General features: G+C 34.7%; 1 protein-coding gene across 26 annotated transcripts in view; it reads left to right on the top strand.

Moving 5' to 3' along the window:
- Positions 1 to 24,122, top strand: part of HDAC9 (histone deacetylase 9) — a 919,102-nt gene that overhangs the window by 556,435 nt on the left and 338,545 nt on the right. For all 26 annotated transcript variants that reach the window (XM_012450672.2, XM_021674167.2, XM_012450674.2 and 23 more), the window contains 3 exons: positions 2,148 to 2,270; positions 5,288 to 5,501; positions 5,951 to 6,168. In XM_012450672.2, the coding sequence (XP_012306095.2) occupies positions 2,148 to 2,270; positions 5,288 to 5,501; positions 5,951 to 6,168 (555 nt within the window). The remainder of the gene's footprint in view (positions 1 to 2,147; positions 2,271 to 5,287; positions 5,502 to 5,950; positions 6,169 to 24,122) is intronic.

Here is a 24,122-nt window from a genome sequence, read left to right as displayed (position 1 = left end):
GTGAGCATAATGGTAGCTTGAGAGCACCTGTGTAGAACAGGTTAACCTCCAACAACTCCTGGCCCAGGGCTTGGCACGTGGTAGGTGCTGAATATCAGGACACTGCTGGAGGAAATGGAGCCACTCAACTTTTAACAGGAAACTGCAGGGATCTGCAATCTCAGAGTAAGACTGTTCCCAAATCTCTTCACTGTAGTCAAAGCCAGTGTGAGCAGCCAGTGTGCTGCTGCTTCCCATACGTCTGAGAAGATATCTGTTTCTCATTTTAGTTTAAGTCTGCTTCTTGTGATGAGGTGGGAGGATATCACAGAAATTATCTCTGGGAAACAAAGAAAACTCTTTTGTGAGGTCCACGGTATTTTTTGTGCCATTCCCCCAGTCCATGTCAAATCCCCTAGTCCATATCTCAGTGCTGTGAGCAGATACAACCTTGAATGAATATTATACACTATTTAAAGTGCTTATTTTTCCACAGTTATTTTCTCTTCAATGAACACAGATAAGTGAATAAAATATCCTTTTATTTCAAATTACGATTTACTGCCAGTAAGCTAGTTAAAATATTTTTACTTCCTTATATGTTCCTTTTGTTCTTGTTCAGGTATGTTTTCTATACTTAAAATTTTCGTGAAAAGCTTTTTATTTGTATGAGCAAAACAGTAGCTTGCCTTTTTGTTTATAGCAAGTATTCAACTTTGTCTGATAGTTCACAAAATAAAATTGCAACCCCACACATTGTAATTTTAAAATCTTTCCCAACGATCTTCATGCTATGTCACTTAGACAACTAATGTTTTAAAGGGTTGCATATAAGGTCAATGTAATGTTATTGCTTTCAACATACCTCTTGATTTTCATGCACAGATACCTGACATGTTCCTTTAAAAAGTAACAAAATCTGAACTAGCTTTGAGTTCCAAGTTGCAATGAGAAAACTCCACATTTAGCCCTCTGCTCTTATTATGTTAAGACTAGGACTCATCTCCAAACAAACGTGTGATTGAGATGGTGTTTTAGAACAACATCCTGTGTTTTGGTGATGTGTCACTCTTCAGTGACATTCTGAGGTTGCATTGTATTAGCACATGATATTTTCCCCAGTTAATTGATATCCCAGGTTTGTCCAGGGCAGAATCTAAAGCTCCCCCAAACATGCCTGACAAGTTATTATATTTACTTTAGTCAAAGCCCGTGTGTGCAATATCCCTCTTGGAGGTGGTCTGTTATTGGAGTCCCATATGCTTTCTGTTTGGGAAGAAAGCAGTCAGTGTCTCATACTGTTACATGGAGTATTCTTTTTCAGGGATGTTGTTCCCTTGGGGACCATATCAGGCCAGAGTTCCTTAGTCTAATAAGACCTTTGTAACTCTTATTGTATAAAAGTTCTGGGAGGGAAGCAAGACTTAAACAGAAAATGTAATTCAACCAACCATATTAGGCCACATGTGTGAAAACATGACTCTCAGTAATGGATTAAAAGAAGGTATTTGTTGTAAAAAGCACAGTGATGCCAAAATGTTCAGAATATTTAAGTGTAAATGAAGGCTGTTGTGGCATAAGACTCATAACATTTTAACATTTAACATTAGTTTCTGAATATGAATGATCTAAAAATATACCACAAACAATTGTCTGTTCATAAATGTTTATAGTAAAAAAGATGTAATTACTACGGAAGCCCTATATGGTGATATTTAATCTAAGATATTTCTTGTGTCAGTTTCCCCATCAATAAAATGACATTAAATGAAGAATAAGATGAAGATAATGACTATGGTGGCATTATATACGTTTTTTTCCCCACTCAGTAATACAAAAGAAGTAGACACACTAATCAGAATTATCCAATTTTATCACTGTACTTTATCAACAGATGACAAATATGCTGACCGTATTTCATATAGCAGGAATTTTATAAATGAATTTGCAAAAACTGTACATAGATGCCCTTTATTCAGATTTATAACTATGCTTGAGGAAGAAATCTTTTATTTAAATTTTACATTATAACTTTTGGATACAGAAGTCATAAACACTTAAAATCATTTCTTAATTATGATAAGACCCATTTTCTGAAATGTGAATATTTTACAGTAAAATTTGTGATACTGTGATATTTTGAGATTCTCTTCTTTTTTTTTTAACAGCAAATGGTTTCACAGCAACGCATTTTAATTCATGAAGATTCCATGAACCTGCTAAGTCTTTATACCTCTCCTTCTTTGCCCAACATTACGTTGGGGCTTCCTGCAGTGCCATCCCAGCTCAATGTAAGTCATTGCACAGCATCAGCCTAAATCAACCCAAGCAATATCTTTTCATAGGGAACTCTCTTTCATTTTTCTATATATTTATACTTTTAAAAAAACCTGGCAGAGCTAGCATCTCCTTCATTGTTTGCTATTTGCTCTGTTGTTCAGACATTCCATTTAATTTCAAACCAGAATTATCCTGGTTCCCATAATCATTTGTAAAAATAATAACATTTGTATGGTTTGTAGCTTTAAAGAAAAGCACTCTCTAGATATATTATTTTAATAACTCCACACAGCCATCCTGTGAAACAGAGACTACAGCCCACATTTTTACAGAAGGAGAAGCTGAGACTTGGAGAGTTTCAAAGCACAAGATCACAGAGCCAGTTAGTGGCAGACCTGGAACACAAGCCAGGATAGTGCTGAGAGGTACAGCTTCGAAAGCACAGCAGCATATGTTTAGAGAATTTATTTTGTGAATGACTTTATTTTGGGAATCTAAGTTACTGACTCTCTGGTACTGAAGAATATGTATCTGGAAAAACTCTCTAAGAAAAGTATTAAACTATTCCCATTAGATTCAAAGTGAATTTATTAGTTTAAAAGTACTGACAACTGAAATAGGCTCTTTTGGGAAGAAAGCAGTCACTGTATCATACTGTTAAATGGAGGCCTAGAAGTGATTCCTTGTCCTGGGCACTTTGTCTTAAAATTTCCTAGTATTCAGCAGAGAAAATGGAATACTAGAGATCTCTTTGCCAAAGCAGTGCTAAACTTGAAATTTTATTGTCATACTAGCAGAAGACAGCAATAATTATATTATTCATATTCACTTTAAAGTATCAGTTTTAGTTGTAAAAAATATGTGGGCCCTATCCAGAATAATTCATCTCTGAAATGTTAGTTAATTAAATTGAATGTACACAGGGGTCATATGATATATTAAGTTTAAAGAGAAATTTATGCTAACCCTCATCACTAATTTTGCCAGTCTTTACCTTCAAGTCTTCCAGAGTCAAATGTGTCAAATTCACATGTATCTTCAATACATAATTTCAATACATATTTTAAAATCAGTCTAAGAGATATCTTAAAATATCTGATATTTTCAATAGACTATAATGTCATTTTCTGTGGTACTGTGTTCTTATACCAATAAGGATAAAACAAAATTTGGATGTTGTCTTATATCTGGGGATTGTACATTAAAGCACTGAAAATACTGAATTCAGCTATGCTCTTAAAATTCTACATGAAACATTTGTAAATGAAATGAAAAACAAAAAAAGGGAATTAGGAATCAAACTAAAAATAAACATTCATGGATAATATTTTACAGTTATCACTAATTAAAAATTATTTTCCTTCCATTTCTATTTCCTATCTCTTCTAATGATAAGTAAATACCAACTCAAAAACTTCTTATGACACATGAATAGACATTTTATTTTTACTTATTTTTGTATGTTCTAAGCCACTCCTCTCAATAACTCACACATGTACCACTTTTAATGTGGTCAGGGAAAATTTTTTTCCCAAAGGACCAAGTACTAAAGCCAGACCATTTAATATTTCAAAGGTAATACGATTTGGTACCATTGGATGGATAAACCAATGTGGTTTGGATTAAAGTTTCATTTTTCCTTGCTTCCATTTTGGTGTGGATGAGGCCATCACAATTAATTTTTCAAGTTTAGCATTGCTTTGCCAAAGGGATCTCTAGTATTCCATTTCTCCACTGAATGCTAGGAAATTTTAAGGAAAAGTGGCCAGGACAAGGAATCACTTCTAGATTAAACATTGCATTGACTTGCTCTGTGACTCAGACAAACCACTTACCTCTTTGTCCTTCAATTTCTCCATCGCTGAAAATTACTATGCCTCCCTGGTGCACAGCAATTTTGAAAGATGAAACATGAGTTTTGAAAAGAAACATGCCACATAATTTTGAGGTATTAGAGTCCTGCTTTTATAATAGCAAAATGACCACCATTCATTAAATTCTTTGAATAGGATAATTCATTATTGCTATTGATGGTATAATTGTTATTGCTTTATTACTGTGTTATTATACATTTCAAGTTCTTAATAGCATTTTTATTTGATATCTTATTTCACTGGTAGTTTATTATACAAAATATCTGGAGTGTCATTTTGAATATTTAGAGATTTGGCAATCTGTTATGAATTAATGTAAAATGTTTAAATCAAATTTCTGCATATCTTTACCTCCTTTCATTGAGTTATTTTAAGAATTTAATTTAAAAAATTAAACATTGGATACTTACAGCTCTGTGAAATTATAAGACATGTAGAGAAAGGGTGATTCATTTCTTTTCCTTGCAACTCGAAAATTACAGTACATTTTATGTCCAGCTCCTTAATCCCCATGATATAGTCTTTGAATAAATTTTACCTCTCCAGTATGTCTTTAACTTCAACAGTGTATATTAAAATACTTTAGAAATGTACCTTCCACTTAATAAGCAGTTTTTTTAAATTGACATATAAAATATACATGTATTTGTGGTTTACAAATACATATATTTGTGGTTTACAACATGATGATTTGATATACGTACATATTGTGGAGTGACTTAAGCTGATTAACATATGCATTGTCTTACATACTTATTTTTTATGGTGAGAACACTCAATCTATTCTCTGAGAAATTTTCACATGTATAATATATTGTTATTTGTAGTCATCATCATGTACAATATATCTGTTGAATTTATTCTTTCCATCTAAAAATTTGTGTGTAGCATCACTTTTGATTTTAATTAAAATAAACTTTTTATATTCAATACAATGACAATATTAAATTGTCTTCAGTGCTCCAGCCCTGTTTTTATTCCTTCTTTTTTGAATTGAGTTAGTTTAAAAGGTCCATTTTTCTTGCTCAGCCATTGGGTAAGATGGGGTTTTTGTTCTGGGAAGCTACAATATAGGAAACTTGTCTAAGATTTAGAGACCCAGTGACCCACATGGATGAAAGAGTATTTAACATCTTTGTTATTTCTCAACACAGGCTTCGAATTCACTCAAAGAAAAGCCGAAGTGTGACACACAGATGCTTAGGCAAGGTGTTGCTCTGCCTGGGCAGTATGGGGGCAGCATCTCGGCATCTTCCAGCCACCCTCACGTCACTTTAGAGGGAAAGCCACCCAACAGCAGCCACCAGGCTCTCCTGCAGCATTTATTATTGAAAGAACAAATGCGACAGCAAAAGCTTCTTGTGGCTGGTAATTCATTATGGCACCATTTGCAGGTCATTTTAGGGTTTTATTTTGTTAGTGATCCAGGATAATGTCTCTTCTACTTAAGACCCTGATAGGGATCCACAGTCTTATACAAAAGTCTCCATGATACCTGGTACTGTGGGAAAGGCTATCATCTTTATTTATTCCTTTAGATCTAGTTGGGGTAGGAAGACTCACCTTATTTAACCATTATTCATAGCAGACTAGATTATGGTGAGTCATACAGTCAGATGTGCACCTGTCCAGTGCCTTGACATTTCTGTCTTCCCACACTTGTCCTATTCTTCTAATGTTTGCCTGGTAGCATCACTAATTCACTAATTTTCTTATGGTTTATACTATGTATCTATTTTCTTTGGCTTCTTATCTTTTGTTAGAATTGTGTGTGTGTGTATACACACAAATATGCATATATATATGGTTTTTTTCAGGTGGAGTTCCCTTACATCCTCAGTCTCCCTTGGCAACTAAAGAGAGAATTTCACCTGGCATTAGAGGTACACACAAATTGCCCCGTCACAGACCTCTGAACCGAACCCAGTCTGCACCTTTGCCTCAGAGTACATTGGCTCAGCTTGTCATTCAACAGCAACACCAGCAATTCTTGGAGAAGCAGAAGCAATACCAGCAGCAGATCCACATGAACAAAGTAAGCATCCAAGCCAAGTCAAAATGTACTAGCCACCGGTTTGGATATTGGGGATCTCTTTAGTGATATGGGTATATAAGAGGAATGCTAATGGGAATCACAGCAAAAAGGATGTGATCATCCTAAGCCTCTTTCTGGGTTTAAGGACACCGTCACAATATCAGTGTTTTAACCACCATTATGTTCATGAGACATTTGTAGCAAAATTGATATGACAGATTAGTAAGATATTTAAGATGACGTATTTCTTATGGTATACAAGCCCATATGGGCATATATATATATATATATATATATGTATATATGTCTGTGTATATATATACATATATATCTGTGTATATGTATACATATATATACACAGATATATATATACACACAGATATATATGCATATATGTACATATATACACAGATATATATACACACAGATATATATACATATATGTACATATATACACAGATATATACACACAGATATATATACATATATATACATATATACACAGATATATATACACACACAGATATATATACACACACAGATATATATACATCTATATACATATATACACAGATATATATACACACAGATATATATACATATATATATACATATATACACAGATATATATATACACACAGATATATATACATATATATACATATATACACAGATATATATACATATATATACATATATACACAGATATATATACATATATACACAGATATATATATACACACACAGATATATATACATCTATATACATATATACACAGATATATATATACACACAGATATATATACATATATACATATATACACATATATACACACAGATATATATGCATATATATACATATATACACAGATATATATACACACACATATATACATATATACACATATATATACACAGATATATATACATATATACATATATACACAGATATATATATACACAGATATATACATATATACATATATACACAGATATATATATACACACACATATATACATATATACACATATATATACACAGATATATATACATATATACATATATACACAGATATATATATACACACAGATATATACATATATATACATATATACACAGATATATATATACACACAGATATATATACATATATACATATATACACAGATATATATATACACACACAGATATATATACATATATACACAGATATATACACACAGATATATATGCATATATATACATATATACACAGATATATATACACACACAGATATATATACATATATATACATATATACAGATATATACACACAGATATATATACATATATACATATATACACAGATATATATATACACACAGATATATATACATATATATACATATGTACACAGATATATACACACAGATATATATGCATATATATACATATATACACAGATATATATATACACACACTGATATATATACATATATATACATATATACACAGATATATACACACAGATATATATGCATATATATACATATATACACAGATATATATATATACACACAGATATATATACATATATACACAGATATATACACACAGATATATATACATCTATATACATATATACACAGATATACACACACAGATATATATACATCTATGTACATATATACACAGATATATGTATACACACACAGATATATATACATATATACATGTATATATGTATATACATGTATATATGTATATGTATATATATGTGGAACCTCATTTTTTATTGTTGCAGAAAATGTTTGAGGCAGACTTGTATGTGGTGTTTTGACATGTCAAAAAGTTTTTAACAGGTGATGGCAGATAAGCCAAGGTTAGCCAGTAAGGCACTTCTCAGCAACTTGTATGCATCTATGTTACATTTATTTTTGCATGTGCCCCACTTCATTCCAATAAGCCTTTGAAGTAGTTTCTCAGAAACTTGTGATCATTTCTTCCTGGAAGCCCCAGTGTTGCTAAAATGGACAGATACCTCATCCTTAGGAGATCTCCTGCTGAGGCAACTATAAAGAAACAGTGATTGCAGTGCAGTGTCAGACAGGCCAGTAAAGCATTTTCTATGAATTCGTAAGCAAAGTGATATTAAAATACCTGGTCTGGACAGTTTCTCCACTACTCTTTGCTGTGGTAGGCTTAAAAAAACACCATCTTCTCATTTCTGGAGAAGTGCTGGAAAATATTAAGGTCCTGAGTATTAAGATTCTACTCCCTTGCCTTTGTGCTATGTCATCTACAAGTATGTTCCAGAGGCATGAGAGGCATTATATTGCAAACTCATACTTTGTTTACTGATAAATGCATAGCTAAAACCTAGCTTAGTAATAACTTTGTTGTACTATGATGTAGGAAACAAACAAAACAAAGTAAACTCTCATGGGCAGACGCCTGATATCTTTCTAATGGCAGTAGGGAAAAGGGTATTTACCAAGGTTTTATTCCAAGTGTTGCTGGATTTTTTCTCTTCTTTTAGCCTCCATTATAACAAGGGCAGAGACATGAAGGAAGCATGGGTTGAACACCACGCTTCTGAACAGAAGTTCTTCCAGCCTAGTCCTTTGCTCCTCTCAAAGTAGCAAAAGCATGTGTGGGATTGCGGTGCTGGAGACAGGGCGGTGGCCGGCAGCTCTCTCTCTAACCTCGTACTATACATTGCAGACTCTCTGTGTTATGAGATAATGCCTGTTTTATTGCTGTAGCACTTCGCTAAATTTATCAAATTATTTCATATCAAATTATTTTATATCAAATCAGTCTCATCAGGAGAGAGCGAATTTCCTTCTCTGACTAATGGCAAAATACTTATTGACTTGTATGTGACTCTGCGTATGTTTTCCATATTATGATAGAGTTAGGTTTGTTTTTTTGTGGTCTTTCAGCACAACTTAAAATTATTAAGTATACTTGAAAAACTGTCCAGTGTTTAGTGCAAGAAATGTATGTGGGAGGGAAGATTAGAGATCTTATTTTTTGCCTTATAGTGTTTTGATCTAGAATTAGGTTTGTTTATAAAACTAGTATTAGATAGTAGATAAGACTTTTCTTCTACACTTGGTTCTATTTTTTAGAAACACGTGGATGTATATATTCTATGGGTAAAGTAGGTAAATTGATCCCTTCGAAATTGTGATCTACAAATGGTTTCTCTGAATACCTTTAAGAATATTTTGGAATACAGTTTTTTTTAATTAACTAATTGCCACTGTTTCCGATTCAGATGGTATGCTAATATCAGAATCTTTCCTTTTCAATATCAAACTCGAGATTTTGACAGGCAGATGCTAACCTCAGTCACACTGGATAAAACTCAGATGAAAAGCAGGCATTTGCATCTTAGCAATGAGAAAAGCAAATCTTATCAGAGACCTTTTCCATGTGGAGCTGATTCCTTTGAATCTGTTAAGAATTCTTCCCAAAATTAGAAACAAACCTATACATTTAGGTACATGTTTTTACAGTGGTTTGATTATTAAATCTTGTCTTAATTAGGTAAAATGAAGACCAGAAAACTTCAAAGTCCAAAGCTGATCTTTCTATGTTAACCTCTCTCAGCTTGGGTGTTTAGATGACTCAAGCAGGTCGCCAGTTGGCTTTTCTCCAAGTATGTATTCCATATGTTTAATCAAGTTGGCATATGCACATTGGGTATTCTCCAGATTTTGAAAATATTTTACCTGCCCTCTGTTGTCTAAAGGGACAGAGAGGAAGCTTATTAAAGAAAATACCAAACCCATGTCCTATTCTGAAGTGTTCACAATAGCACCCTCAAGAAGTGAATGGCTAGTGTTCGCCTGCCTCCATGAGGTGACAAGGATATTTATTTCACATTGGGTCAGATTCATAACTTAGATGCCCAAAGCTAACATGTTTCTATATAATATATTATTACATATTTGATTTAATCATTTAGAATGCCCATTAGTAAGAAATCATCACAGAAGCTTTGTCATTTTTCCCCATTTCCATGGAAGAACCTTTATGTAATCCATTCAAACAATTGATGGTCCTTACTCTTGAGATACACATGAAGATGTAGAAGTACAAATGACATATTTAAGTATGTCTTCTACTTTTATTTCCTTTTTATGGTTCTTTTTTGAGGAATTTAGAGAAACAATGAAGTGGGAACCTGTATCAGATTAAATATGATGGGCTTCCTGTTCTAAAATTTGTAGTAATATGTTTGAATTGCTAATAATCTTCAAAAGAATTAGAAGCAAAGCTGTAGTTTTAGGGGCACAGGTGATGCAGTGATTAACTTATTAACTTTGAAAGAGTTTTTCATATCTTGCTATTATTTTAGTGTGTTTATAAAATATTCATGTTCAGTATAACTATACAGTATAACTGTTTTCATACAGAATAATTTACCTACCTGTTGCCTTATACTTTAATGTCATATTTGGGATGTTTGTAGGATATTGTATGTTCTAAGATTATTTGCCTCATATAGTTATGGTGTAAGTGCTCAAAGGCTTAGCAGAAACATCCCTGGAAACAAAAAAACAGTAAATAATGGGGAAGTCAGAAAGGAGAGTGCTAGGCTGGAGAGGAAACCCGGTCAAAATGATTTATTTCTGCTCATGAGTCTGAACATTCTATTTTTCACACAAGTGTTTTGAGAAGTTTAATTATAACAAAATCAGGGCTTACAACATATGTTCTTTTGTTTTCTGAGACATTTTAAAAATCAGAAATGCATTAAAGAATTTCTATTGCTCATATATGGTATTAATATTTTTGTGCAATGATGTCATTGCACATTCATTTATGTCATTTTTCCCCAATACCATGGAAGAACCTTTTAAAAAAATCAAGAGTTTCTTTATACGAGCATCAAGAGAAGACTGCTGCTTTTGCCAGTACACCTTGTTTTTCTCATTGGAGAAAAAAAGAGTTTCTAAGGTAGAACTTCCCTTAAATACAAAATGGCAAACAAAAAGTAATAAGGTATTGGCAGTTTTCTCCTGAGCCCGTTTCAAGTTTAAATATTACCACAGGATTTTTTTTTCTGGTAAAATAAAACTGTGATTCATTAAAACAGAATACATAACATTTGTTTAGACATATTGATGATTTTTCAGAAGTATTCTAACACTGCCTAAAAAACAAACGGGCAAGTCTCTAGTCACTTCACTGTTTGAAGGATATACAGAAATTTTTCAAAAATCTCTCCGGGCATTTTTGTTGTGAGGTTATGTGACATAGATCTCTGCCATGGCCCATCCCCATGACAATATTATTCTTTATTTATCTGTTATAATATTAATAGAATAGCACGATTCATGCCTAACAGTTTCTATTTTAACTAGAATATTAATACCTTTATTAATGTCTATGTTTTTCATAACATTACATTAAATCCACAAGAACAGAAATTTTAAGAAAATTCATACTTTGTTTAGCACTTACTTTAATGAATTATTAATCTATATATGGATGCATTAAACAAATCATTGAATGTTTCGGCAGACACAGTTTTAAGCACTAACAAAACACCCTTCAGTGTCCTCATGGAGCTTATAGGATGGGGAGCAGGGAGTGAATTATTCAAACAAACAGTAATACAGTGTGTTAAGTATTAAGAAACAAGACATGAGGAAGAAAACTGTTGACTTTAAGAAAATAAAACTTAGTTTAGTTACTTCTCTGAATTATCATATTCTTATTATATCTCACTCCCTTTATTTTTCTTTCTTTCTTGCTTTTTCTCTTTCTTATGTGCTCTGTGATAAATATCTTATGCATTCCTATGACTGGCTATCAGCCAACACTTTTTTAAAAACTCATATAAATCATGAGATGATATCTTATATATGCCAAGGTTCAGTCTAGATATAAGTATTTATTTTATATTTATTACTGTGATACTTTGGCAGTTTGACATGAATGCTATTTTATCATAATAAAAATATGTCTAAGACAAGACCAGTAAATGTGAGGTCAAGCAGATGTCCCGTGCTGGCCTTATTCAAACAGGTAGATGCTGTGTTCTTACAAGCAAGGCATGAGTACAATTAGGCTCAAATGCCGGATCTGAACAAATGGGGAGCTTTCATTAGTTTTTGGGAGAAAATCTGACTGTTTATTTGAGTAGTATCTGCTTTATTCCTCTTCTGACATAATTTGCTATCATGAATATTATATATTCTCTGAAATCCTTATGATTTTTACCCATTCCCTGTCCCCATCCGTCCATCCACAGCAACCTTAGAGAGTATATTCTTTCATGCCTGTGGTCACATACAAACATAGCATATGTGTGTGTGTGTGTTAATGTGTTTCTTGTAAAGTGTCCCTGAAGGCAGTTATAATGTAGATCTATTTTGCGCACTATTGAAAAAAATATATATTTTGAGAAGGAAATTAATTAGAAGAACAATTCTTTCCAGGTGTGTATATTCCAAAAAGCTTACATTTTTAAAGTTATACTTCATATTCTCAAACAACAGACAGATACTTTATATTAGCTGTATTCTAATGTAATTCTATCCATGGCTTACTTGTGAGCAAATTAAATGTTAAGTATAATTAGACAAGGGCCATTTACCCACTTCTGACTTTTTGCTGCACCTGTTTCTTCTAGTGTACCTCTTCCTACCCTTATTTTAGGCACTGTGCATCTTCTCAGCACCTTCTCCATTGATACCTTGAGGGTAGCGGTCATCTAAATACTATTGGCTCTCTTTTATATGGAAGACATACTATGAGATGAACTCCATACCAGCATTCTTATGTATATTATCCTGTCAGCCTTAACAACTCACTCTTTTTTAGTTCAAGGAAATTAAATTTACAGGGTTGAAGTAGATTGAGCAAGGTGGTAGGGCTAGTGCAGAGCTGGAATCCTGACATAGGTTTTGTGACACAAAAGCCTGTCCTGAACCATTTGTGCTTAAAATTTCAGTCCAGGAAACCAGCATTTCCTAATTTTATTTTTATATAAAAGTAGGAAATTCACAATCAAAAGCAAGGCAAAGAAACGAACATAAAAGAAAAAAAGAGTGATCTTATTTTTCTTTTGTACTGCTTTAGATTTGCGAGGATGAAGAAACCCCCTTTCCCAACCCTGCTTCCCAACTTCCCACACATTGCCCTCCTTCCAGTTACTCACTTGGCAGCCTTTGCACATGGACCTGATGGTGAGACATTCAGAAATCCTGATGGATTATAAGGTTTCCCAAACGGTGCAGAGTGAATGCAGTACAGAGACAACTACAGCCAGGCCACACTTCATTCCTTTCTTGCATGTTGTCACATTGCCATTGGTTTAGATTGGAGAAACATTTTCTCACAGAAGTTCTGGGCAAGCCTGAAGCTGGAAGTTACTGACTTCATCAGGTTCAACTGAAATGCAGATGTTGGCATCTTGTCTATGGGTGGTTTGGAAAATGCCTTGTTTTAAGTTTTGAAAAATGGATGAGTAGAAACTTGAACTGGGCTTTCATTTAGGAAAGTAGGCATTACTGTTGTCAGGTTTAATTTCTCTCCATCCATTTGACAGCTTGTTTCCATACAGGGTCTTTTAATCACCAACTTAGGATTACATTTTGCCCTTTACATGGATAGGATGTCCAAAAACTTTAGCAAGCACTGAAAGGCAGTCTTAATTTTATAACAGTAAAAAGCCTCCTAGATTATTTATGTATCTATAGAGGTTTATAAAAGAAACTGACTTTACCCTTGAATCGATGTTATTTTGAGATAACTGGCCCAATATAAATAGATTCTTTTAAATATGTAATGGTCTCCACAAAAATCAACTTATACAATACCAGCTTATATCATCACAAGGAATTTATAAAGATGTATTTCACTAAATAATTACAAGTTGATGGTTTATAATATACAGAAAGTGGCTTGTTTTTTATTATTAGACATGATGAAATCCTCTGTTTGGAAAAGAAACTAAATGACCATTACAGTGGATTAATGTACAGCATTCATAAACATTCCCAGTGCTGCTTTCATAACTTGGAGACCAAGGGAAGGGACCTAGACCTTTCCTTTTCACTCTGCACTGTTAATCTAGTCAGAGATGCTTTTATTGAATGAGAAAAACAATAGTTGGACATGACTATGAGGTAAGAAAAGGGGGGGAAGAAAAATATCTGGGGAGTTAAACCACGTGAGTTGTTGGACTGATGTCGACTCTAGGCAGTTCAAACGGAAAGGGAAGCTAAATAATTTGGTTGTTTCCTAACCTTGACAAGTAGTTTCATGTGACAGAATGAAAAAATTAAGTCCTCCTAAGGAATTTTTAATATAGTTAAGTGATTTGTAGACATGAAAACTGCCAGTGGGTAGCAGTCTCTTTTTTTACGTATTTTGGTGGCTTGCAAGTTTCTGGTTTTAGTTCTTCTTTTCCTGTATTTTTCAGTTGTTCTTCTAACTACTTATGAAATCTGAGGAACTATAGTGACCCTGAAATGTCATCTGGTCTAGAGTACTCCCCTTCCTGCAGGCAGAATTGCATCCAGAGCTATGATATCTTATCCTAAATGTACTGCTACTCTCTTGCTGTTAACCTAGTTGTTTCAGCTAGCAATATAAACTCCTACAACAGTCTCCAGTCATGGAGTAATTGATGATGTTCCACAAAGACTTATCTATTAACAACCATTATACTTCATTCTGGAAATGAAATTAAAGAAGGCATGTTCTTTCCCTTAAGTGACTCAAAGACCCGTAAACAGATCATTATAATCAAATATGATTCTATAAAATGCATATTCATGTGAATTGCAAATCTATAATGCTTGATAGATTTTTAAGAAGTTTCTGAGGTCCTGCACAATTATTTGTTTTGCAAGATTGGTCAAGATATTTAAACTTTTTGTTTAAAAATTCCATAATTGGCAAATTTTAGAGGTTTATAGTGAGGATTACATGAGAGCACGTATCTGAAAGTGCTTTGTAAACGTGGTAAGCACTACTGAAATCTTACACAGTATTTATATTCTTCCAAATCTTGGCTGTTGTGAGCAGTGCTGTGACAAACATGGGAGTGCAGATATCTCTTTGATACACTGATTTCCTTTCTTTTAGGTATATACGCAGCAGTAGGATTACTGGATCATATGGTAGTTCTATTTTTAGGTTTTTGAGGAAGATCTAGACTGTTCTCCATAGTGGCTGTACTAATTTACATTCCCACCAACGACGTATGAGGGTTTCCCTTTCTCCACTTGCTCACCTGCATTCATTACTGTCCATCTTTTGGATAAAAGCATTTTAAGTGGGGTGAGATGATGTCTCATTGTAATTTTGATTTTCATTTCTCTGATGGTTAATAATATTCAACATTTTTTCATGAAGTGTTGGACATTCGTATGTCTTCTTTTGAGAAGTGGCCATTCAGATCTTTTGCCCATTTTAAAATCAGATTATTAGATTTTTTCCCTATTGAGTTGTTTGAGTTCCACATATATCCTGGTTTTTAATCCCTTGTCAGAGGGGTAATTCACAAATATTTTCTCCCATCCTGTGAGTTGTCTTCTCATTTTGCTGATTGTTTCCTTTGTTGGTCACTGTGTTTAACTGGGCTTGCCCTGCTTTCCAGTTTACCAAAGTAAGGAATTGATCAATGGGGGGAAGGGAGATGTTTATGAGTTGGGAGAGAGTGATTCATTGGTTTTAGATTTCGTCTATTTTAAGACCCACTCCAAAACCATCAATGATCAGCAAAGAAAACAAGGATGCCTTTCCTCACTGTGCCTCTATTTTCTACTCTTGAACAGAAAAGGAGGAAAACTTGACAGAAACTATACCGTCAACTGAAGATCCTAAAAATTATCAGGGAAAAAAATCTGGTTACGTAATTTTTAAAGGACATGAAATGATGCAGTCCTATAAAAGAAAGGAAAACTGCTTATTTGTGTCCTGGGTTAAGAATATTGCTCCCCCGTCCGCCCCACCAAGAAATCTTATTTAAGAATTCCACACTCTTGTTGAAGATTGTATGTTTTGAAAATTCAGTCTTCCCATTTCTGCTTTTGCCTCCATAAATCCAGTCTTCCATAGCAGCCAAAATGATCATTTGTTATGGTTAAAATACCCTAGTTGTTCCTTCTTGTTTGTAGTATAAAATCCAAACACTTTTACTGGCCTGCAAGGAGGTCATGATCTGATTCTTGCCTCCTCCCCCTGCCTTCATCTCCTACTCCCTTCCCTTACTCTCTGAGCTCCAGCCACACTGGCCCCCTCTCCTATCTTTGGGGAGTCTCACTTCACCTCCAGGAGTTGCAGCAGCCACTGTTTTGTATGGAAAGCTCAACCTCCAGGTCTTCTCATGGTTTGATGGTGTTTTGGGAGGTCTGTCTAAGCTCATACCTCACCTTTTCAGAGGGGCTTTTATTGCCCATCCAATACTCACCTGCTCACCTTCCTCCATTGTTCCCTATCACTTCATTTTTCAGTTGCTAATTTTCTGCCTCCCCTACTGTGTGCTTGGATCTTGCTTGATTGACCAGTCTCTTCCCAAGGCCTGGCATATAGTAAATGCTCAATAAAAAATTGCTGGAAGAATGAAAAAAATTAGTGGGCAATGTTCTCAAACTAGTTGGAACAAACCTTTGGTTTCCTTCCCAAAAGGGAACACTTATTGAAGTTACTGAAATATTAGGAAGTTTTGAGAGCCAAGGGAAAAAAAAAATTTAGTTGCAGGCATGGTTTTGGACAATCATTTAGAGTTAAAGGATGAATCAGTATTTATTAAAAATTCACTTGGTGCTTAGATTAATTCTGAACCTTTTTACTAAGGCTTAGAAATGGTATTTTCCTTTTAAACTTCAATTTGTATGTATAATTAATCAATATTTAGAAAATCTTTCTTTTCTTGTTAATTTTGGTTCATCTGATTATTTCTCTAAAATGCACAGAAGCAAAATGACATGGAATATTATTTTGGCTTGAGGTTGGAGTTTTGCTCCAAGTAGACCTCTCAATTTGAAAGCCCTCCAAGCTCTGCACGTTGTTTTTGAGAACAGTTGGTCCATACCTAATCTATTTGTGAACTGAGACTGAATTTTATCATTATTTTTAAATCTAGTTTCCTTGGAGCTTAAGGGAAAGGTTTTATCTCCCCAAGGAAGAATATTACATGTATTTAAAAGAAAAAAACAAAAGGAAAACAACAATAATTTGTGCTATTGCCATTCCCCGAGGACAATCTGTCTTAAAATCTGAGGCAAAGTAAGCAAGTGACGAGTTGCATTGAAGGTCATTTTGCATAGTTTAATAATCATATTCAAACACTTGGATTTAATGGTGTGTCGACAATGTCAGAAAATCAGATGTCTATCAGGAACAGATTTACTCTTTATATGATCCTGTTCTTACGTTGATATTTTGTATCTAAAGATATTTGTTGGGATGCAAAGGATTTCTGTGGGAAACATTAAAATTACAGAATTTAAGCATATTTTATTTAAAATTACTTATGCTTATAGTGACTTATAGACTTATATCAAGTAATGTAACTCACATAGAAGTGAACTTAAAGTGCTAACGTGTGATTAGTGACATAGTCTTTAAATATTATTTGATGATCATTTGTGCCAATAGAATATATGATGTTAAACATAGAATGTTAGACACTGAAATTTTGGATTTGCTATAATTATTACCTGAGCAGGGATTGATAAGAATTGAAGTTCAGTTGTAATCCTTGAAGATGTTCAAAATTTGGATAAATTACCATGCTATCTGATGCACAGAACATCTATTTGAGTATATATAAGTTCATGGTGTACGTTACAAACCCAGAATGGTTATAGACTGCTCCTGGCATGCTTAGTGATGGGCACAATTGTTGTACAGTAGCATGGAGAATAGAGAGACAGGCTGACAAATGAGTATGAGCACAGATAAAACGCAAAGGAGAAGCTGTGCAGCTGCCCTCTTCTTCATCTCTGCTGGCTTCCCCACGAAAGTAACTCCCCTGGTGTCAGACGAGTGGCACACAGTGTGTTTTACAGATGAGGCCTCAGCAGAGGTTCACACAGGCTTGCACATTTATCTGTCCCACAGATGTTCTGTCTTCTGTTTTCTAGCCAGCAAGGCAAAAGCTTGACTTTGCTAGGGGATCACCTCCAGATGTTCAACCAAAGAGACACCCTGCCACCCTACTGAGAGTAAGCAGACATCTCCTTACTACATCTGAAGGCACTCAGTGGCAGTACAAATTAGAAAAGGGTTAGCCCATACCAGCTTTGCAGTGGTCATATTTGTAGTTGAGAAACACATGAAAAACAACAAATTCCAAACTCTTCCTTTCCTAGTAAATAGTCGGAAATTTACAAATAGCACTAAGTAACTTTTTATTTTAAATATAGAAAATAATTCAAATCTGGCAGGCAAGAATTTCTCTTTGACTTTTGTTTGTAAATTTTCCTTGCTGAAGTTAATTGAAATTTTTTCCGCTCTGACAAATTTGACTGTTCAAACAAAAAAAGCCTTAGATACCTAAAATAAAATAACAAGTGGAGATTAACTCCCTCTCTGCATTTATATTTTGCAACACTGGCTCCAGATGTCCAATTTGTCTTTTTTGTATTTTGTGAATCTTTACAAAGAGCATATTTTATTTTAGAGAAGATGAAAATGGGGTAGTTATTGCTCCTGTGGACATTGATTTTGTTTTATAACTTAGGAGAAAAGTGTCAAAGCATTGTTACTAAGCATTAATAATTTTTCCAGAAACTTATGAAGCTCCAACTAGGTGTCATGTAAGGTATTAGGTACTGGGATATAAAACAATGAAAAACATAAAGCTCATGCCCTATGAGATTTATATTATAGTCGGGGAGAGAACTATATTGCAAACAAAGACAGCGATATGCTAGACAATAATAAGGACTCTAAAGAATATATATTAGTGAGATAATAACAGAGGTAAAATATGATAAGGAGCCAGTCAGTCATGTAAAGATTTGAGGGAGTAGAGAGAGCACAGCATAGACTGAGGCCTTGTGGGTGAGCAAACAGAGGCCAGGGTAGCTGGAGGATATGAAAAAGAGAAGACAAGATCCTAACCAAGATCAGATAAGTCAGTGGGACCAGGTTGTAGAAAGTCTGTGGACCACGGTAAGAGGTTTGAATTTTATTAGTAGGAAGCCAGTGGGAGATTCTAAGCGAAGAGTTAATGTTACTAAAATTATATGTTAAAAAGAATTATTAGAGCTACTGTAAGAGACAGTACTGTTGAAGGCCTCGAGGGCCATCAGGGAGCCCAGAGTAGGGCCTTTGGGTAGTTTAGGGTGAAAATGATGGTATTTAGGAGCACAGTGGTAGCAGTGGAAATGAAGAAACATGTCAAGATAAAGGCTTTACTTTTGGAGGTTGAATTGCCAGGGCTTGCTCACAAATTAAATGAAAAAGATGAGTGATATAGAAACAAGGATAAATCCCAAATGTTTGGCTCATGCAGTTGGGTAAAGCTGTTTACTCAAATGAGAATGATTGGGTGATCAATACATTTGGGTTAGATGGGAATAAAGGTTATCTTTGAGGTATTTAATGTCTATGATATCTATTAGCTATTCTAGATTTAAGAAAGTTAAGTTAGCAGCTAACTATGCAAGTTTGGAGTTCAGGGGGAGACTGGAATTGTTTATATTAATCCAGTTGTTATGAGAATATATAGCTATTTCAGAGCAAAATGTGGAGTAGAACGGTAGGTATAAAAAGTTCTAAGTTTCTATTCTTTTTTTAAAACTCGCAAATTCATATTTTGCAGTCTTAGAGATGGCTTCTCTTTTTTGGGCATGTGATTCCTTCTTTAAAAAAATAAGCATTTTTAAGAATGTTATTAGATGATTTTCAAGTCCAGCATTTTATATCTGTATGATTTCTACTCACAAGTTACTGTTTATGTCAAGAAACATTTCTTTTACAAACCATGAAGGAATTCTGCTCTTGGAAAAAGCAGAGGTTGCAGTGAGCTGAGATCATGCCACTGCAGTCCAGCCTGGTGACAGAGCAAGACTCTGTCTCAAAAAAAAAAAAAAATGTACATATGATAGGTTCCATGAAAACTCAGGGTTATGTTAGTATTAGAGATTTTCTCTAACTTGCTAATTATGGGAAGTTATATTCTAGTAAATTAACACTCAGCTTGTCTGGTCTTTGGCTGCAACAGTAATAACAGTCTCTTATTTTCAAAACTGCTATAATTTTTGTCTTATTTCCCTTTCTAAAATCCTTCCTCTTTGCTGTCACCTATTAATATCTTATTTAAATGGCCGCTGGATTTGGCATCACTGCAGTCATTATTGACCTTAACAAGAGGTTTTGGTTAAATGGTGTGGAGGAAAGCCTAGTTGGCTGGATTCTAAAGAGAATGTGAATAGAGAAATGAAGACAGTGAAAAGTGATAACTCAAGGAGTTTGATTGTGAAGAGAGGTATGGAATGGTGTGGGTGGGTGAGGAGGTCAAGGAAACCCTTTATTTAAGATGGATGACATTGCTGAAAGTATACTAGTGAGGACATTTCAGCAGAGGGGATATGCGTGATGGAGGACAGAGTGGATAATTGCAGGAGTGGAAGGTACCAGGGTATAAGGCAAGGAGTTGACTGAGATAGAAGTGTAGACATTTCATTCACTGCAACAGCAGGAGAGGGGGATGGGATTGTTTAATAAATGTGCTGGTAGCAGGACGCTGGTTCTCTTCTGATGCTTCCATTTTCTAAATGAAATGAGACGCAAAGGTGTCAGTAGGGAGTGAGGAAAAGGGGGGAATGTTAGAGATTTGAATTGAAGGCAGGGGATGTAGTATGAAACAGTGAGAGTAAATTAACTAGTAAAGGGGAATAGGGTTGCCAGACGGCACTGAGACCTCATTGGAGGGTGTAGTCGTGAATCTGGAGAACACTCAGCATGATCGTAATTTGTCTGTCTCCTAGCTCATTCAGCTGCTTGGGTTTAGCAGAAAGTTAGTGTTGACCAAGGTTAGAAGTCTTATTTGTCCAGTAAAACCCATACTGAAAGGGGCAGGAGCACTGATGGTAATATAAAGGAGTGGTTTTTAATGATGAAGTATGGAACCTAGTCCAGCAAGAAGGGAAGTGAGCAAATGAAGGGGACAATGTGTAGCGAGAATGTGGCCTGGAAAACCCACTAGAATGAGGAATGCTTGTGATCAGAATATTCTGAGGATGAGCCAGAAGAAAGAAACGATGTTTGAAATTGAGATTTAGAGGAATGTAGTATTACTGATAAAGATCAGAACTCACTAAGTAAGGTCATAATGTTGGGAAATGAGGTAGAGTGGAGGACAAGACCATTGGAGGTTAGGAGGTCAAGACGCTGAGAGGCCATGATGTGGCCAGGGATAGGAAGGAGAAGAATCACAACAGAAGAGTCATTTTACTTGGTGGGTGATATTTGTGCCTTCCTCTTAGTTACTATTTCCTGTAATGTCAGACATCCAGAAGCTAGCTAGGGTTCAAAGTCATGTCCCCTCACCCCCGCCCCACCTTCCCCAGTAAGCAGGGACTTCTGACATGGCATTTCCTGGACACTGGCTCTCTGGCTTACCTTTTATCCAGCACTCAGTTCCTATTCTATTACCACACATCCCATATAGTTCTTCTGCTATCCTCAAGAGGCACTTATTGGCAGATCTTTTGAACACCTCTCTAGGTATCTACTTGACCCCTTAGTATCACTGGTCCACTAGCTGTACTGAGCAGTTTCCCATTAACTTTTCAGCTATGCTATGTCGTAAGAGGGAGAGTTTCTACAGCTCAGTGAGCATTTGTCCAGTCTTCTTACAGATAGTTTCTCTGATGGGCTCCTGCGGCCTCCTTCACCTGGCTAATATCTTTTCTCAGATAAATCCCGTCTTCCCACAAGCTCGCTTCACCTGCTCTTATTTGTAGTCTGAGGTATGAGTAAGGGTTGCAGTACTGACTGATGGTTTCTCTCTCTCTCTGAATAATGAATGGATATTTGTTACCCAGTGTCATTATTCTTGACATCCCAGCCAAAACTAGGAATTTTTCTTTAATACCTTGCTTGTTTTCTATGCTTGTTGCATATTCTCTCTTAAACAGGATCCTACAACCTTGTAGTCAAAATTTAGGATGATTATATTGTCTTTTTTCTCCAGAATCTCAGCAGTGTCCAAAGTATTATGTATTAAAGACAAGAAGAGCTTATTAGTACTCAGAATTGGGACAAAAGTCCTACAAATAGTTTCCTAAAATATACTTAAAAAGTCATCTAAACCACTACGAAATGAATGTCCTCCTCCTCCTGACTGCTCAGTAACAGTGGCTGTTAGATGGTAGGCACAAAGAAAATTCATATTCAAATTTCTTCATTTTGATATGAGTTTTGTTTGATATATATGTTTTCTTAGCTTGATCATGTCTGATTTATGTTTGACGATATTTAGGTCTTACATGTGTTTTTCCTAAGTTATATTTTATTTCTCTAGATTCTTACTCTTCACCAAAATATATTATAAATTGTATCATGCTCTTTAACAGTATCTTTCAGCACTTGACTCTGCTTCTCTAACTTCACTCGCCTTTTGGTGACTTAGATGCGCTGGTCTCTTTTCCGATCCAAGATCCCCACATACCCTGCCTTCTACCAGAAATGCTTTCCACTCTTATTTCCACCCCTGCTTCCCACCCCTCTCACAAGTAACTAACTCCTTTCTATCCTTCATCCTTTGTGTCTAAACCTAAACATAACACTTCCTCAGCCTGACTTTCTTAACAATCCCCATTTCCACTGCTATGCCAAGCAGTATATGCTCTTAAAACACCTTGTGTTTCTTTCTTCAAAGCATTTAGCACACTTGAAAATGAGAATAAGTATCTGATGCCTTTCTAAGACACTCACTATAAGCTCCATGAGGGCAGTGCAGTGGCTATTTTTCTAATGCTTAGCGTGGTGTCTTGAATGTAATTTGGCACTCGGTAAATATTTGTTGGAAAAATGAATGAAAACTCCTAATAAATCTACCTGTAGTGAAAGTGAAGGGCTTTATTAGTGTGTTCAGGGCCATTTGAGGTTGTGTGGACTGCAGAAAAGTCTGTAAGCCTAAAGATGCTGAGGTGTCCATCAAAGTCTGAGTACTTAAGTATTCACATTTTAAAACACGTATTTTGTAATTATGTGTGAGTAGGAGGTAGGCATGAATTTGACAAATAAAACTCTGCATTCATGTATATGGTGGTAGTATTCTAAGTGTGCTGCTAGTTATCATAATAATTGGCATGTTGCTTACATAGACACTGACTTAGCAGAAAACTAACAACTCTTAAAAACACAGTTTAAGATCTACAGTTGATTTAGTCCACAGGGCCATTGTGAAATAAAACAAATGGCCAATGTAAGGTGAAATAATCTTGAAACTTTTTCCCCATTTATTGAGCTTTCATCTTACGATATTTTGCTATTGTTTAAGTTAGGCATATTGTCAGTTAACTTTTAAAATCAATAAGCAGTTAACTGATTGACTTCTCAAGGCTGAGTTCAATCTAATTTATAAAATAAATAATGATTTTTAAGTAATTTTCTTATTTTCTATTTAATTTCCATTGAGTCTGTCATAAAACATGTTAAAATTTTTAAAAATCATCTACCATTTTAAAGTTCAGAATATCAAAATGAGTATTTCTGTGTCCTACAAATATATATAAGAAGGTGCTTTATCATTTGACTATGATTACTTTGTATAGGTACGAGAAAATTAGACAGACGAAGACTAGGAGCATTTGTATTCTGGCTTTTATAGCGTTTAACATTTGTTGAAAAATGATATTGACAGCGCTTTTTTATTACCCCCTTTTATCTTTTGAGAAAAGTATTATTCCCAGGTTCAACTTTCAAAACCTGTCCTTTTGAAAGTTTCAGGATTTCCATGGATAGTTTATTTAACTTTTTCT

The sequence above is a fragment of the Aotus nancymaae genome, unplaced genomic scaffold (genome assembly GCF_030222135.1).
Source record: "Aotus nancymaae isolate 86718 unplaced genomic scaffold, 86718_ANA_hifiasm-v0.15.2.pri h1tg000025l, whole genome shotgun sequence".
NCBI classification, from domain to species: domain Eukaryota; kingdom Metazoa; phylum Chordata; class Mammalia; order Primates; family Aotidae; genus Aotus; species Aotus nancymaae.
Note: the sequence above shows the minus strand (reverse complement) of the source record. Positions and strands in the feature narration are given on the sequence as shown.